The sequence below is a fragment of the Centroberyx gerrardi genome, chromosome 7, assembly GCF_048128805.1.
Source record: "Centroberyx gerrardi isolate f3 chromosome 7, fCenGer3.hap1.cur.20231027, whole genome shotgun sequence".
In the NCBI taxonomy this organism is placed as follows: Eukaryota; Metazoa; Chordata; class Actinopteri; order Beryciformes; family Berycidae; genus Centroberyx; species Centroberyx gerrardi.
In genome coordinates, this window is record NC_136003.1 from 20,411,618 (window position 1) to 20,430,853 (window position 19,236).

General features: G+C 44.4%; 1 protein-coding gene across 1 annotated transcript in view; it reads left to right on the forward strand.

Annotated features, from left to right (window-relative positions):
* Positions 1–10,369: 10,369 nt before the first annotated feature.
* The window catches only part of arhgap44a (Rho GTPase activating protein 44a), a 29,915-nt gene continuing 21,048 nt past the window's right edge, over positions 10,370–19,236 (forward strand). The window contains exon 1 of the mRNA XM_071922814.2: positions 10,370–10,491. Within this exon, the coding sequence (XP_071778915.1) occupies positions 10,439–10,491 (53 nt within the window). The 5' untranslated portion in view covers positions 10,370–10,438. The remainder of the gene's footprint in view (positions 10,492–19,236) is intronic.

Below are 19,236 nucleotides of genomic sequence, written 5' to 3' on the forward strand. Positions count from 1 at the left end.
CAGACGAGCCACATCAGTTCACTTTAGAAGCATTAATCTAGTAAGACAACTGAGACACTCTGCAGCTTTTCAAAGAGATGTTATTGTATGGGTTTAGGAAAACTAAACACATTATCTAATTTGGGCATTTACCTCATGTCCGGAAAGACATGGCCTGTTTGCTTTACTGTTCTTTTACCCAATAAGGAATATGTTGACGAGAAGAGACTGAAAGTTAACGTTTCTTGCATTGTACTGTATACAGATCATAACTTTAAGATCCTTGTTTTTCCAGTCCTTATTGCACCAATTACACTGACAAAGAGATACTCACAAACACTTACAAAGAGAACATATTGAAAGTATTTCATGGGTTACCATTAAATCAAACTGCGGAAATGTGAATGTATACCAAAAAAGTATCAAAAGAAGTTGTCTACTCCTGTAATTATAACCTCGTGAATCATTTGGGTCTTGCAGATTCCTTTTCACAATATCCAGATGGTTCACAAGTTTATTATAGAGGTTTGGGTATCTGCTATGATACAACTTTATCACTTCATCTTCAGATCTAGTTTATAATATATAAACAATTTTGATAAATTGTGGTGATAAAACACAGAGAGGAGCTGAGCACAGAAAGAAGATGCAGGCAAGATAAAGAAAAAGATCCACAGGGGCTTTTTTTAAAAACAAGCAACAGCTTGGTGCAATTGTTAAACTAACTAAAAGTTATGGTCTAAAGGACAAGATTGTTTTAGTGTTATTCACTTTTTGGCTCATTTTCATTTTCGTACCTTGGTACCTAAATGGTACCACATTATGAGGTCATTTACCATTACATGGCTTTGCTTTTATCTTTTGGAGCAAGGTGCTTTATTGAAAGATGTGATACTCGGTCAGATGAGCTCAGCTTGGAAAAACACAGCAAGTGCCATCCAGCCAACCTGATACTAGATGTGAAGTCAGTTCCAGTGTGACTCCTGCCACACACTTTAGTTCAAATGTGACTTGTCTTGACTTGTCGCTGCCAGTTAGCAAAGTGATTTCCAAGGAAGTCATACCCTGCAGAGGTTCAGCATGGCTTGAATCCCAATGGAGAATTACAGCCTTGATATTATGGTCTTTCAGCAGGATATTTGGTGGAATGTCAATATGAATGTGATCCTATGAGTAGAATAGAATAGAATAGATGTTTATTGTCCTCAAACAGGAAATTTCTACAGCCAGTAGAGGTGAAACACAGATACTCTGAGAACACCAACGCAAGAAACATACATTTACAGTATAGCATACAACACATCAGGCATATAGTTAGAGGTAGTTGGAGGTGAATCAGGAGTCTGAGTCTTTATTAAGGCATGTGATGGCAAGGGGCACGAAGTAGGGGGAGGTAATGTAGGCTGATTCATTCATTTTCTTTATCATCTTATTCCTATTCAGGACTGGAGCCTATCCCAGTGTGGAGAAACACCCTGGACAGGTTGCCAGTCCATCACAAGGCTAACACAGGTAGACAGGCAATCACTCACACTCACATTCACACCTATGGGCAATTTAGCTCAAATCAAGCGCAAACCACTGTGCTGCCACGCCGCCCTAATGTGACTTTGAATTACATGTGTTCAGTAACAACACACGCTATGAACTGAACAATGATCTAGTGGCAGGCAGATGTCACATAAAAATAATAGAGGTCAACACAACACTAAATCACACTGGTGTATTTCTTTATTACCACTTCTTTATTATAACGTACGCCAATAGCAACCTCAAAAGATACGGCAGAATGGCGTGTGACCCTTCCCTAAAAAAGACATCCTACCAGCCGCCGAACACATGTTGACTAGGTGGTGTTCAAAAGGCTTTCAGTGAACAGTCATTGGCAACAGTGGCAACTAGATACCCTGAAGTCCAAGGCTCGGAGACTGGGAGTCCCTCAGGGGGTATATCCTGGATGAAAACGTAGCCCATTATTCGAGCCGAGAACAGGTGCTTTCAACAAAGGAGCCTGCATCATTACGGCCCTGTGGGAGCTGAGGGAAAATATCAAGGTCCAGGAATTTACTATTTGGCCTTTTGAAAGCAGAGCAGATCAGATGCCTGGGTTGTGAGTCAAACTACTGAAGCCATTTATAGGATAAGATGGAAAAACAAGGGAAGGGTCCTCTAAATAAAAAAGGAATGGAAGAACATTTTCTTATCCAGCAGGCTGATTGGACACCACATGGAAAATTATGATTAGTTGGCTGCAATCAAAATGTTATTTTGATTCTGCCATGTATGACTGATTGCATTCATTAGTATAATTATCCCGTATCATTAGATTGCATAACTACCGTGCTGATTTTTTTTTTTTACATCTTGTCAAAATTAAGCATTCTATAATCTAAACAAATAATATGTGTATAAAATATCGATGCAGTATTTTCACTTTCAATTGTAATGGACAAGCTCTCCGAATATCTGAATGTTCTCATCTGCGGTTTCTGACTTGGTTCTGCGGTTTCAGACGCATAAAGCTGAAGAATGCTGCGCGTAGCTACACATTTCATAAACCGTTTACATCGGGTTCTGTCTCAATTATTTGATCTTCACACTCAGCCGGTATTTATTGTTCAGCGGAGAGACCATGCATGTCAGCAGCACTCTGAGGTCACAGGAAAGCAGCGCTGGGGCCAAGATAAATTTCTCACTGAAGCTCAGTCTGGGTGGAGGTCCTCCAAAGACACACAACGCTCCACACTTCTACCCGTTCTCCTGCCCCGTGCTTTTGTTTCAAACATTCCTGACGTGCTTCACCTCTCACACCTCTTTCATCCCGCTCGTCTCTCTGGATTAGAGGTCCTTACGAATCTCACTTTCCCCCGTCGGATATCTCGAGCATCTGTCTCTCTCTCTTTTGAGCAAAATTGCGTATACTGTAAGAGTGGGGCGCAGGCTCCTCACCCCTCCTCACCCCCATCCTCACCCTCGGTAACCTACAGACACTCCGCCTCCCACCTCCCATGGTGGCGATCTGGCCCTGCCCTCCGACGACCCGCTCGCCTTTTAGCCTTCACCAAGGGCCTTGGCTCCTGTCAGACCCAAGCAGGGTTCCTTTGATCTGAGCTGAGATGACAAGGCTGTGTGGTCCCTCCGCCCCAGGCCTCCTCTGTCACCACAGGCACTGTATGACAAGGTCACCCAAGGGAGACCAGTGGGAACACACATGACCTCCAATACTCCTACCTGTATGCCATATATAGAATATCTGAAGTACAGTAAACATGGCAGGCCATACTCACCAGAACACCACCATGACAGCTTTTTCCCTGTGGCGGTCCGCCTCCTTAATGGAGGCTCCTGACATATTCTGTCTTTATATAGTCTGTTTTTCAGCTTATTTCATGTTAACTTATGTTTTTAGCTCTTTTATTACTGTTACAGTTCTTCTTCTCACACAATGCACTTTAAGTGACTTCTGTCTGTCTTGTTGTACAAATTCTAATGTGTTGTCATTGGCGAATAAAGTTTGATTCTGATTCTGATTCTGATGCCTTCACCTTTATAATTGAAAAGTAACTAACTCAGGTCATGTTCCAGGCCCTGAAATAAATCAGAGACGGCTCAAACAAACATACGTAGTCCCATTAGAATGGTACAAAATCATTTATCACTTTCCCAGAAATATTTTTCATCATGTACTTGTCAGATCTGTTGGCTGTGTCCTCTTGCTGTATCCTCTGTGGAAAGTCGGCTGAAGTGGAGTGAAGTTGCTCTCTAGGCGAGTTGTCTACGACCCCTGAGGAGGAGACAAGACAAACATGATAAGAGGCTGTGGGTAAAATTACAGACTGCAGGCAGCCCTTAATGGAGTTCAACTCAGGGTTGAGGGAAATAAGGTCAGTCAGTCAGCGAAGCTCCTACACTGACGTTGATGCTGCCTGCATTCCTGAACGCCACTGTCAGCTGGAGTAGCGGCTGACTATTGCATGGAGTCAAAGCCCTTGAACGGAAAGCCTTTCATTTGACATGTTTGAAACATTGACAAACAGGCAAAGTGCACTGGTAGGATTTTATTGCATTTTAGGTTCAGGATAAACACTCGTTTTAAAGACTTACTGGTAAGGCACCGATCCCACATTAGCAAAGCATAAAGAAGTTGTATAAAGCCAACGCAAACAAGGTATTGATGATTATGAGCTCTCTCTGTAGGGCTAACCACGATCATTAGCATTGGATAAACACACCATTGCACTACAAAACTGTGTAGCGTATGCATATTTCACAAGGGCTGTGACAGTCCATTGCAATTTCAGCCTCTTCCAGATTTACATAGCAGTAAGGGCGGGCAAAAAACACTACCATAAACCACACATTACCTTTGTTATACATAGTTTTGTAGGGTCATTATCAAGATTTTAAGTACTGTGCCAAATATGCACTGTACAAGTCTCAACTTAGGGATTCAGAGCTGTGTGAACATTTGATTTATGGATCTTTCAGTTTGGCCAAGCCAGTCTTGACCTGAGTCTCTAAAGCTTAAGGTTAGAACAAGAGCTGTGGGATCCATCACTCTAGTTCAGCATCCAGGCCTACTGCGAAGATATGGTATTTGTGTGCTCCATGTACATTTTCCTTTTCCCATGGTCTAAAAGCAATCAGCTGTAGTATCCTGCCTGTAAATCTCTCTGTCGCCAATGGCTGCCAGCCCAGGGAGGAGTTGGCTTGTCACTCATGCTGCTCGCTTCACATCATAAATTCTGGACCATCTGAGCCTAATCTGTCTTTCGGAACCATGAAATGCCAAGGCTACCTCAAGGCCTCTGTTTCCACAAGTGTTTCTCGTGGTGGTCTCATATCTCATATGTGTGAGTGCATGTGTGTGTGTGTGTGAGTGAGTGAGTGATCTGCCGGGGCTGCCCAGTGATGTTCCATCCACACCTGCAGCAATACCAAAATGAGACGTTAAGGAGTTAATAGCCCTGATCTGTCACATAACAATATCATTAACCTCTGAGCAAAGAGCCATACCATGCAGAGAGCTAAAGATCTGGTTCATAGTGAATAATCAATGTTCCGTTAAATGTGGAGCAGACAACATGTTCAAATGAGACGTTAACATGTCAGATACGGTGCATTTACCAAAAGCTGCCCATCTATCATCATAATCCTAGAATTTGCCGATATTGAATGGTGTCCTCTAACAAAACAAGCAACACAAAGGCGCTGTAACATCTGCTGTGGTGCAAACCGACACAATGGCTGAGCACCTTCAGTAAAACGTTGCTTTCTGCTAAAAACATCTGCTCTCTATCCATGTTCTCTCGCAAGCAAAACTCACCGTCTATATTGCATGCGTGCTTACAAACTTGCTTGCATGTGTATACACGTACTCTCAGAACACAAATACTGTATATGCGCAGCAATACACAGCAGCTGCAGCTCACCACACCCTGGCAAGCAGTTAATGTGTTGGTATTCACGAAGAGGTGGCAGAGAGGAGCAAGCCAAGGGCATAGAGTTGTACTGTATAAAGATTTGTACTTAGGTGAATTTGCCACAGGGTCATGTTTGTCGTCGCACTTCTGAACTCCCTACTGTTTAAATGCTACAGGCTGAAAATGAAGACCCCTTGTATAGCACATACAGTAGTTATGACATTGGGGAAATGAGGAAACTCAATAGTTAGCAAAAATGAGAAGTTATGACTGAATGTGTAGCCCACGTTGCAAGGACACCTTGAGGGTAATTCTGCTTCTTTCCCCGGTGCCCATTATATAATTTAAATGATAATGACCTCAGCAATTCAACAATGGCAGACCAGTTGTTCTGTAATTTGGAATTTCAGACTGTGGAATAGCCTTCCCCAAACTGTCAGATCGGCCGAATCAGTCGAAAATTTGAAAACTCGTCTGGAAACCTATTTTTATTCATTGACTTTTCACTGTGTCTGACATGTTTTTTATGCTCCGTTGCTCTTATTTCATGCTTTTAACCATGCTCTTATTTCCCTTACATCTTAATATTGCTGTTGGTGCTCCACGCTCTGCCTCCTTTTCCTCCTGCTTTGTAATTCCCCTATTTTGTAAAGCACTTTGGTGCACACTGGCGTTGTGTTTTTAAAGTGCTATATAAATAAAGTTGACTTGACTATAATTTAAGATGCAGGTACATCTCTTTTAATAGGGCACACCAAGAAGGACGAGGGTTTGATTCCTGGAGACAGCCCTTTCTGTGTGGAGTTTGTTCACATGGGTTTCCTCCTATATTACATGCCAGGTCAGGTGGATGAGAGAGACTCTGAGGGTATGAATGTGATTGTTTATCTGTGTTAAGTCCTGTGATGAACTGGCAACCTGTCAATGGTGTTTCCCTGCCTTCTGGGATAGGCTTCAGCAACCTTCAAAATGATTGAGCGGTTAGAGAAAATGAGTGAATTAATCTTTTTCAATAATATTTTCCAAGTATTTTCAAAATAACAAAAAGCCTGTTTTCACTTGTCTCTTCATCTTGTCAACTTGCCCCCACCCTCCATTATCATCTATTACAGCATGTCTGCATCATGTAAAATTTAGGTGTTGAAAGGTGTCCTGTGAAAGATAACACCTTGATAACTAATATGAAAACACCATCTTTTCAAATTCTGTTAGACACCTGAAATGATGCTATGGTGTTCAGCTTATAAATAGAATCCATGACTTACTCCCTGAAGGCACACTATTCTACTCTTTGGCCCAGAGCATGGAGTATTTTTATTATAAATCTTTTATAAAATTGCTTAACTGTTTATTATATGGGATTTGTTGACATTAAATCATTGTAAATGTGACACTGAAGGTCTGACACACCAAGACTGTTTAGTGCTAAGCTTGTATCTCTCAACTGAAGGGCTACTCTGCTCTCCGCCAAACCTGCATTTAGTGTCTAAAAGGTGTTTGCGATAACCATCATTTTCTGTCACTGCATGCATGTTAAAACAGCCCCAGCAGTTCAGACCTGTAATATCTCTCCCCCTCAGATGTCACAGCGTTTTCATTAGGCCTGGCGCTGGGCTTGCTGGGGCTCATTATGGCCCCAGATAACCCTTCAAAGACACACCACAAAGTCTGGCCCCAGCGCCCGGGCTTACCTGAAAGCCTGGAGTTAATGCCTACGGTGCGCTTTGGCCCTCCACACCCTGTTTCCAAGAGGCGAGAACTCCTTCAGCCACAGAAAATAAAACACCACAGTCAACTCTCTTCAAATAGCAACGTCAGAGATCAATAGTTTGGATCCAAAATGCTCTTTGGGTATGGAATATGACCTCCTCTGGACACGACTGAGGACCTGGCCAGAGGGCGTAGGATACTCATAGTCCTGCACACAGCTCCTTGATGAACATGTCACACTTTTCTTTAATGACAGACCAAAGGCTTGTGGCAGCCCACACCTCACACCCAGCCTGATTGTTCTGGGTAATATGATGCTACGTGTCTGAAGATAAAACACCGGCACGGCATACGGGCCGATCCCACCCGTCCTCCCTCTGCTGCACATGCTGCTTTCAACCCAAGGTCATAACCTGCCATTAGATTCCACCTAACACCCTGCCCTTATTTGTTTTGCGCAAAGCTAACACTTTACACACCGCCGCTTTATTTCCAGCAAGACCTAGCCCATCTAATGACAGAAAGGACTGCATACAAAGGTCTCACAATTGCAACTGTTGCTGTGCGAGCGTGACTGTAACACCATGCCTCAGTGTAGGAGCTATGGGGCTTCTGTCTGAGCAGGTCACTGTCAAAGTCCAGCCCACATATCAGTAGCAGCAAGGGTCATCAGGCTGAGGGGTTGTGACCCCGAGAGAAGGCTTCATTAGGCTAACTGGGGATGTGCTGCTGGGAGCCAATTACTCCCCAGCTGCCCAGTAGAAGGGCATTATAGTGAGAGGGAGACCACTCAGTCACTCCTCTCAGTGACAGGAACAGCAGGACACCAGATGAGGGATCATAGTCGTTCACTGTTCTTCTGTTTTACTGTTGTGCTGAGTACTGCTGTCATGAGACGCCCACTGCAAACAGATTTCAAACTGAAACGAGGACAGGGAGCTCTTTAATGATGTTGGGGGGGATTTAAATCCAGCTCAGTATCCCCTTGTAGGTTTGACTTTCTGTTTGCCCTTCCTGTTTCTCTACATGAGGGCATACTGTTCATTGTGGAGGGATTATGGGTGAGAGAGTTTCTGACAGGGCTGGCGGATGTGAAGACTCATCCAGGCTGATTTAACAGTGTCCAGAGACCCTCTAGAGCAGTACGTTTTGGGGGTTGGGGTTGGGGTTGGAGTTGAGAAGACCCTTGGAGATGCTTTCACAAATGCTCCCTGCTGGAGAGGGGGCAGGGTGTCTGGACTGGGACCGGCCTGTTCGTCTGAGTGGGGACTAATGAAAACAAATGATCTGACAAGGTCATGGGGTCGAGATCAAGGCTGAAGGATCCCCCGCCCCTCTCAATTTCCAACTTGGGAGATTAATGAGGCCGCAGTAGTACTGGGTCCAGAGAGCAGCCATTTCTCAGTATCATTTACTCCCTGAGGCCTGTGAACCCTGTGGCAGTGGTGTGCAGCCCACCTGTTGGCCCATTAAAGTCTTATGATGCAGAGCCTGAGGGCATCTCTCTTGACTGGGGGCTGTAACTGCACTGTCCTGTACTGCACAGTTAGAAACATACCATGCCATCATGGCTATAACAAAACTAGTGTATCCTAAAGCTTGTCTTGTGTCAGTTTTTTTCCAACGGCCCATTATAGATCCACTAACTTCTTGCAATCTTCATTTTTAACAATGTTTCACACAGACATGTGTGTAAATCCGAATAGGACGTGTGTGACATCTTGCTAATTGCTGTAATGGAAACATTGCAAAGATGCCGCTCTCAAGCTGATTTGGAAAAAATTTCGCACCAGATGTTTCTCCTTGTTAAAGCTTGATTCAAGTAGCGCTCTCCATCTCGTCACATGACCTAGCCACACGCATTTGGATTTCACACTTGCCTAAAATACTTGCATGAAATCAGCAGATGAGATACTCAGAGACAAAGTGAGACTTTTTTTATGTGACATGCCATCAACTGCGTGTCTGTACATTAACAGGGAAGTAGATGTCCCCAATGATCAGCCCAGACCAGATGCTGAAGCTGAGGCTTCACTCAGTGGTGCTGAAGAGTCAAGATGTTAAGCGGTACTTGAGGCAAGGCTGCTCCCTTCTGGACAGTTCACCTAACAGCAGTTCAGGCAGCAGGTACAAATCACAATAAAGTAAGAAATCTTTCACAAGAGTAGAGAGCCCTTCATTTACTGTAACTAATGAAAAATTGTAAGAATTTAGCACTATTGTTAAAGCTGAAAAATGTATTTAAAAACTGTATTGTTCTGGTAAATTAACAATGAGCACAGCATCTTTAACCAAAGCATATTAATTTGTTTATATTGTTAACACGCTATCCTTTAATTTAATTTCTTCATAATGCAGAATTAATACATGTCATGTAGGCTCGTGCTCTTTAGCTGCATTGACACAGAGAGTTCACTAGATGGAGATGTAAGCTAAGCCGACTCTATAACAATCAAGGCTGTCGTGGAGAGCCACTACCCACCTTTTTATTTACGGGATAGAGTACATCCACCTTTTCAGGCGGACATGATACAGGATAGGATATAAATGCATGGTAATAGTAAGTTGGGTCAAATTGTTATTATTTATACAAAGACAGGGGATTTTAGGGACAATATGTTTAAAAAAAAAATGCTTTTCTGAAAATATAATTGTTTTGTTGTTTCTATTATTTGGGCTACATTATGATGATCACTTAGACTGCTGGTCACACCTTTTTGTTTACCACAGCATCTGATGACAATGCAGCCGTGCCATGTTCTAGATCCAGACAATATGGGTTTTCCCCACACAGTGGGCTGTGTTTTGTCACGAGCAGGGGCCCGGGCTTTGATTTAAAGCAATATTAGTCTTATTTTACTGTCCGCCAGTCGCCCTGCCTGCCAAAGTCTACTAAAGTGTGCTCCATAAACCCTAATTAGAATGTAAACCAACCCTTACACGCCCGTCTGATCACGCGTAATAGCCATCTGGGAAAAGCCGGCTGGATTCTTTATTGTAGATCAGTTTTGATTTACTACATTTCCCACACTGCATTGCTGCGCAGCGGCTACTTGTCACTATGCTGTCGCTCTCTGCCCGAGTGCCCGTAGCGGTGAATTGGTCCAGCATCCCTGCGCAGGCTATGGGGCAAATGTAGATATACAAAAAATACTTTGAAAATATGTAATCTGAGAACATGTTCTCGGTCTTGGCAAATCGCGATGAGGGAAGGAAAATATGACAGAGCGGATTTTTTGCTGCGCCTCTGTGGAGCACGGGCCGTTATTTTGAGAGAAATAATGCGGAATCTTCCCCCCACTAGGTGTTAACGCAGAAAATACAAGATGAAGAAGCAGTTCAATCGGATGCGACAGCTCGCCAACCAAACGGTGGGCAGGTAAGCGAACCTTTTCAGTGCGCTATTAACGCCGGGTTTTTCAAGTCAGAGGGAAGGAGAAAACCCCCTGGAATGGCCCCACTATAGGACTTGAATCATAGCCATGCAAATATGATTTCTGTTACATGTTATTAGGCTGCATGTACAAAATGGAAAATGATCAGTGCAATCGGGATAATGCAGATGAACAAAGAATAGCCTATATCCATAATGCATTGCCTTTAGGGCTGCTTTGCGTAATGTCCATTGGAATACCGCATAGGCAGCATGTAGGCGCATTGCCCTACAGTACAACCTGCCCACTGAAATACATAAAATATAGACCATCGCAGCACCACAGAGCATCACAAAGAGAGAAGCTTCAGCCAGGTCTCACTGAGGGCTTCTGAAATAAATGGGCACGATATTATGAAGTTATGTTCTGTTGAAATTTGCCTCCTGTCACCAAACCTGTCAAAGGTGCACATGATGCAGACGGATGCGGTGTGGGCTGCGACGTGAGGGAAAATGGAAAAAAAAAGGCGCAATGTTTTCATTACGCAGTACTGTCAGCTGTGAGGAGGGAAGCACCTCGTTAGGTGTGGGCTATCATATCTGTGCGTTCACGAAGGTCGTGTTCTGCATCTGGCACTTATCTAACATGCACTTTTTTTTTTTTGAATATGTCATTTGCTGTTTAACCTCTTAAAGAGAGCAGTGAATAAGGTGCTGATGTTGTTGGCTTTTTCACATCCCTATCCTCACAGGTAACAAATATAAGCACCATGGTTTCTATGACTGTCCTGTACTTGTTCTGCACCACAGTGGCTCTGGAATCCCTTTGCACCTACAGGAATAGATTGCTTTTGACCTTTTAACATTGGTGATATGTGTTTATCACTCTACCCCCACCCTGTTTGTTCACCTCACTGGGAGGCAGAGCAGCTTGTCAAGCGGTGCTGGACCAGAAGGCGCTCTTTGCTCAGCACCGGGGGATTAGGACAAGGTGGTGTGGGTCATTATTATTACAAGGCTGTGCGAGTGTCATGCACTCAGGAGGGGAGACACACCTTAGATTTGTTGCAGGCTTGGAGTCTGTCAGTTACCCCTGGCACAGGCAGCCTTTTCTAGCTCCAGTCTTTTTATAGCCATTTCTGTGTGAATCATTTAGGGAGCGTGTGCGGGTGTGATTGTGGAAATGTGTGTGGGCGGGTTTGTGGGCCTTTATATGAGCGGAGAAGGTAGGGCAGTTCTTCGGTTTGTGTGTGTGTGTGTGTGTGTGGGGGGGTGTGTGTATGTATAAATGCAGCATATATAAGCGTGTGTATACATTTCTACCGCCTAATTTGCATGCACTCCCCACATGTGGCGGATGCCGGTGCTGTGCGGTGCTATGTGAGTATAATATTCTCCTCACACTCTGCTGTTTACCAAGGATGTCTATCCGGGAGCAGCGGCAGCAACCTGCTGAGGTGGTCTGTCTCTACCACGGTGCTATAATGAGCAACAACACGCTCCCTGGACAGTTCTGCCCCCCTGCTAATTACACCTACTGTGCAGGGCCAGGGCTGCCACTCTCAACCCCTGCCTGTTATCAAAGTGGGGATTGAAGTTAACAGCCAATGTGGGGACACAAGTTAACAGCCATGCAAGGTCCATTGCTATATAATTCTAGGGCTTTTGCTCAGGGGCAGGACACTGGATCGGAGGGGTTGGGGCTCAGGTGTGACCCTCTGTTCTGGCCAGGTGACCTTCAGGAGTGTCACCCCTTGGCTGTGTCAAACTGGGAGAGATGGAGAGGAGGGCAAAGCCAAAGCCTTGCGACTCAACCTGCTAAACCACTTTGACTGGGCGGGTTCACTGAATGGCAGCGAGGCAAGCAAGAGACATATTACAGTTTCTTTTTGAATTAGTATTATTGTTATTGTTGTCTGGTAATAGGAGAAACACATTGTGATCAGATTGTCCGTAGCAACATTGCAAATAACAAGAAATAGTTTGTAATAATAGATTAATTAATTGCTAATTATAGTCAAGCTTGCAATGTCTTGGAGGTGTTCCTTGCTTTTAAACAATTTCCATTCTTCTTTTGAAATGTGAATGTAACACACACAGAGTATGACTCTATTTTCAATATTATTCACCCTTTGTTCAGTGTCCTAATTGGTACCTGCCTATGTTATGTTCATGGTACTAACACTGCCTGGGTCTGGAGTTCAATTCCCCCTTGGGTCACCCATGTTAATATTACACCCAATCATGGTACTGTAAGGATAAAAGAGTCCATCACATGTGGGTTAGGATGTAACTAAGAAAATGAAAATCTGTATGCGTCTGTGCTCTCTAAAGGTCAGTACGCTACTTGTTGTTTGCTGTCATCTTGTTGTGCCTGTATTTGTAGACTTTGTCATCTTCTTCCCATTCATACTTTGGAGGAAGGAAAGAGGCGTCCTGCTGAGGCATGGGGGCCATGGGTGGGGCTGGGCTGGAACATGAAGGGTGACAGGAGGGGATGTGTCTGTACCACTGAAGAGAAGAGTGTGTGTGTGCGTGGGTGCGTGTGTTTGCATGTGGCAGGATGCTTTACGTGCACGCATGCTTAGATCCACATGTCTATGTTTAAGTGTGCACACGTGCGTTAGTGCAGGATCAGCAGGGGAGGCGGGACAAATGAGTGTGTGCGCTGATTAATGAGCCAACTAAATGTACGCATTCACACAACAAGGATTCCAGACACGTTACATTTCATTTCTCAAAACACTGCAGCTCCCTTTCCGTGACAGCATCCCTATTTTAATAGATGTTGAACACATCCCATGGAGGATATTAGATCAACTGGCTTAGTGTGTTAAGGCAGGCTATGTGTCACTGTTCTAGTTGATTCTAATGGAGATGCCTTGGGTTTAAACTCCAGCTGCCTTTTCAGTTTCTCTCCACTGGTCGGCCATGTGAAATGGATTTCAATGCTTGGAGGACAAGAACATCTTTGATTTGAATATACTCAATAAATCATCAAATCACAAATCAGTCAGAACATTGTCATTTCCGGTTTCACTGTGATCACAGTTATGCTGCTTCTTGTTCTCATTGAACACCCTGTGTGAGGCTTTGGCTTTGTCATTCTGCTGGCTAGAGACTGGCCAGTCTTCAACGTGAAGCAGGGTTTGCTCTGTTGGTTGGAGCGTTTGACCTTTCTGAACCTCAGCAGTCTCTGAGGAGCCGTTAATCCTGCTGACTGGTCCTCAGTCTCTTCTGTCCGACTCCATGAATCCAGAACCAGTGGACTGCCATCTTGGAAACTGTCTGACTCCAATAATTGTGTGTGTGTGTGTGTGTTCAACCGTGTGTGCACATTTGTGTGGGTTTGTGTGGGTTTATGTGGGTGGGTGGGTGGGTGATGCATTTGTGCATGAGTGTGGGTGGGTGGGTGTGTGGGTGCATTTGTGTATTAGTGTGAGTGTGAGTAAGGCGATAACGAGTAAGGCATTATAACTGCCAGTGATTTGTCTATTTCTGTAATTGTTCTGGCTTGTGTTATCATGTCTGTATGACCTGGTGTGTGTTTTTGGTGTGTGTGTGTGTGTGTGTGTGTGTGTGTGTGTGTGTGTCTTAAGTGGGATGGGGATTGAAGGTCTTCCTTCAGTGGGGGTTGGTGATCAGGTGTGCTGTGTCAGCATCTCTCTGGCTCTATGAGGCTGCTGCTGCCTGGCTGAGTGGGATGCATGTCATGTGACCGCTGGCTCCACCAATCCCCTCTCTAGGCAAGACTTCATATCGGAGGATGTGCAGCCATGCATACTGCAGCTACAGAGGAACATGCTAAGGAACACTGAGTGAGACAGAGGGCAGTTGCAGCTCAGTGAATTAGGAGGAATTATACCTGATTACAATCTGTTTTACATTTTACCCATCATTTTACAGGTTCAGAGTTAATGAAGGCTTCTGTCTTTAGTCTACCCTTATCCATGTTGTTAAAATTAATTTACAGTGCTATAGTGAACTACACTTGAGTACTTCTGAGTATTTGACATACTGTATATATACAGTGAAGCCATGAGAAGATTAGTTTGGTTCAGCTAGCTCCCACCCTCCATCTCTCTTGACCTATTTCTCAATTCCCCACTCCCTGCCTGCCCTATCTAGGTCTAGGACAGCCTGGTAAAAGATTCCATGATACAAGCCCATAAAATTATGTCATGTCTTGCGATAGGCAATATCATACATATGAAGGGAAGGAGGAAACAGAACCTAACTGAAGCATATTCCATTTTTATCTTGATTCATTTCTTCATACTTGTCAAGGGCATCACCCCGTCGATCCCTAACTCCCTGACAAACCCCCACCCACCACCCATCTCCACACACTGCACTAGTCACCTGAACTCTGCTCACCAATAATGCTAGTGTATGCTAATAGCTTTCTTCCTGCTTGTGCCTTTAGGACACGCTTCAGCTCGCTACTCCACGATGCAATTATCAGAGAATAGCAGCCATTTGCAGCCTGGCAGATGAGTAGTAGACTCTCTCTCTCTCTCTGTCTCTCTCTCTCTCTCTCTCTCTCTCTCTCTCTCTCTCTCTCTCTCTCTCTCTCTCTTGCCTCTGTGACGCACTCGATGAATGTGTTACAGCTGAGCTAGCATGCTGGCCCCTCATGGTTTTTCGATGACAACAGGCAAGGATCCGCAGAGACAAATTCAACACAGACTGAGATGGGATGTTAGAGAAGGAGAAAAAGGAACAAAGGGCCAGCAACTATGACTGCTGTGTGTGTGTGTGTTTCTGTTGTGAATTTGTGTGTATGTGTGTGTGAGAACTTTGTGCAATTGTGTGTACGCATGTGTGTGTCTGTGCGTGTGTTTATGCACTGCAGTGTGTACAGTATCATGCACTATGAGTGAGTGTTGCCCTCTGCTATCATGCTGATAAAAGACTGGTCTGTATTTGGAGGAGTCACTCATAAAGTTTTGCCATAGCCTTCTTTCCTTCTCTTCTCTATCCCTCCGAGAGATTATGCATAAATCTATCCCCTAACATAGTAATCTTGTACAAACAAATGACTATAAACATAGCGAATCATTGTCCTTGCCAATGTTTTTACATTCAGCACAGCATTACACATGTAGACCTCTTGGCAAGGATGTGTGCCGCACTCTTGTGAACGGAGCATATGGCAGTCGACAGGTAACGTGAGATGTGGGAGGAAACACTGTTGCATCCCAATGCAGCATCTCCTCCCCTCCTCTCTAATCCTCCACCCCCATGCTGCCTCCTCTGGCTTGGCAGGCAAGGACAGCACCATGGAGATCTCAGAGAGGGTGGCCTTCGCAACACCGATGATTCACTGAACTGGATTCACCTCTGTCTAGTTTCTTGCTCATCACATTGTTGAGCCGTGAGCGAAAGTGCACACTCTCTCCATCCTATTTAGCAAGTCAATGCCCTTTCATGACGAGGGCTCCTAAAGGCCAATGTATACCTCTGTGTAAGGCACGCTGTAGGTCTTTGCCGTGCCAGCGTAGCCTGCAGAGACTACCAGCTGTTGCTTATGTGCACCTCTCCCAAAATGTAACTGTGTGTAGGATGCAAGAAGCAAGCAGCAAGAACTGTGATTGGCCCGCTTCATATTCCGTCCTACCTGTATCCGGAGGATGTCCGCCAATAGTGAAGACAACATGGAGCAGATCGAAGCTGAGGAGGTTCGGAAATATGTTCATTTGACACCTCAACCCCGAATTATAAAGATTACCCGACGTCACTGAATTTGTGGTGAGAAATATCCCAGAACATGAGTTTCAGAGAATGTAAGCACTACTACTTCTGTTGTTATTACTTCTGACAAAGCACAAAATCGGCTCTGACACAGCGTAGAATCGCCAACGCAGAACCATAAATGCTCACACACCTACACCAACGGCGTAGCAACGGCGGCACTTCGACACAGAAGTAGAACTTGGCCTTAATGCGTAGTTGTTAGCCAGTAGCCATCGGTAATCAATAACGAGTCACCACTTGCATTCGTGTCCTCAATCATGTACACATTATCTTTTTTTTTGAAGCAAGAATTATTGCTCTAATTGTGCGGTGCCATTCAGTGCTAGTATCTGTGTTGATAACCCTCCCATAACCCCATCAGTGCCTCTCAGAGACAACTTACTGCAGGGTAGAGTTTGTAATAAAGAGCCTTTGTCAAGAGGCCATTTTGGCCATCAAAAGAGGGATGATGTAATATCAGACAGAGGGGCTGTTGCTCCCTTTCCATGTCGCTGATTCCCTCAACAGCACAACCTCTTAAAGAGCCCCCGCTGTATTAGTGGTCCACTATGAACTCAGCACAAGTGTACTTGTGTACTTTTAAGATCACATACAAAAGAAACAAGATGGTCTGCTGTGACTGCCAGACATGGCTGGTTGTCAGTGAGGCGGCTCGATCTCAACTGACTCTCACTCTCATTTGCACTTTGATTTTCCCCTCGTCCCCATCGACCTATTGCACATTAAAGTAGGTTCGATCACGGCCACAGTATGCCATGGGTGTTGGTAAAGAGTTGACCCAGTCTGTTGCTCATGCTCTCAGCTCCAATAGGAAGTGACCTCAGGGCCTGACAGAGCCGCAGCTAATGAATCTGACGCAGTACAAGCTGCACGCTCCGAGGCATGCAGGAACAATATATGGGGCTTAAAGAGAATAGCATTGTGAGAGGGTGGAAATAGCATATAGTTAATAAGCTACTAATAGATGCTATCACACACACAGGGTGTGGAGATTTCCAAGTGCATTCCCCTCTTTGAATAACCCCACTGAAGTGTTTTGTTTATTTTAGGTTACATAATAATATATATAATACATGCTCCTGTAAAAGAGTTTGGCTTAAGCAAAAAATATTGGGAAAGTAATGTCACTGGTTTACTCACTGTACTGTACTGTACTGTGCGCTACTCAGTCTTCTCCATCCCCACTGGTGTATGACCCAAGGCCTTAGTTAGATACAGTTAATTCTAAGCAATAAACAGGCTAGAGCAAGTGGCATTGTTGTTAGGAATAACTTTGTTCTCCGAAGGCGACATCCATGGGCGACTCCCTCTCAACTTGCCCACTTCCTTCCATTCAGGAATGGCAAAAGGCTCAAAACAGGAAGCATTAATCCACTACATAATAATTTCCTGTTTTGTTTACCTCTCATCTCCTTTGCTTGCATATATATATATGTAAATAAAGTTTACTTTGCTATTTCATGGTAAAGGAAAGGATCCTCCATCTCGCTTTCTGTACAGCAGAGGCAGAATCCTTCATTTGGTTTGGTTGCCTAGAAACGCTCGTTTGGTATTGGCTGTTGTATCACACTTATTTGGGTTTGCCAGCCCACATGTTAGATATTGGAGCTTTTGGAAAATGGTGTAGAAAAAGATTGTAGAAAGACAAGAATTGATGAGTTGTGAAAGATGATTTGGTTTTTCAGATTTGGTAGACAATACAGCACACAATTGATCTTTGTTTATTCATTCTATCTACTTGATGCTCCATACTAGATATGTCACATGCTTTAGGTGCAGTGTCTGTTCAAACAGACGCCAAGTGTAAAGACACAGTCAACTCAGAGCACAGAGGGCCTCTTGTGGAGATTATTCACCATAAATAAAGTTATTAGAGATAACTCACTGCTTGTGTTTCTAATGCAGTACAACTGAATGCTGCAGGCTCTCTCTCTCTCTCTCTCTCTCTCTCTCTCTCTCTCTCTCCCTCACACACACACACACACACACTCTCTCTCACTCTGGACGTGTGTGTGTGTGCATGCGTGTGTGTTTGTGTGTGCGTGCATGCTTCCGTGCGTGTGTGTGTACACTCCTCTCACAGTTATTCTTGCATACTTAACAAAGCTGTGACCTAGTTTGCTGGACAACTACAGTAAGTGGGTTTTTCTGTTTTAGTAACCTTGTATCGCTGCACTATGCCATCCCATCAGCCCTCAGCCTTGTCATTTGGGAGGAAACCATTTGGGCATCTTGATGTGTTTGCACTGCAAAGGTCTGGGGGAAAAAAAAATGTGCTCGGTGGAGAAGTATTCAGAGAGCATCTCTAGCATGAAAACTGCTGTGTGTGTTTGTGTGTGTGACTGTGGCTCTCATGCCAGCGCTCCGGGCCCTTCAGTGGCCTGCTGAGGCCCAGAGCCACCATTCTGCTCCACTACCCTCCCCTATCAGCACAGGACCTAGCAGCTAGCACAGCTCTTCCAGGCCTCAGAGCACCTTTGTTAGCCAGGCTAGCGGTGTGTGACTGGACCTGTGAGGAAACCAGAGCATGACCACTATCTTGTGGGTCAGGCGAACCTCTGAGTTTGACGGGCACAGACCTGTAGGCTGGAAGCGTCAGATCAGACAGTTGGCTGGGCACCAAGGCAATATGTTCAAGACTGGGGATGTTATTTTATTCACATTTGATTATGTCCGCATGCATTATTCATGCTTTCATAAACCATGCGCTGTGCTGGAGGGCTGAGCGCCCGGCTGTCCAGCATTAATATATCTTGAGATGGAAATATCTATTATATAAGACATACTTCTATGGAATGTACAGCTGAAATGGTCAGCTGGGTATTTGGTGAGCACGTTTCACTTGCAACTTTATGGAATTACAATGACTTGGAATGTCTAAGTTCCCTGGGCAAATGCGCACAGTGAAATAGCATTTTTCTATGGCCAGCTGTAAAATACACAAGCCCAAATGTCCTCAGTGGAATCAGACCCTACTTCTTATCAGTGCTTTAT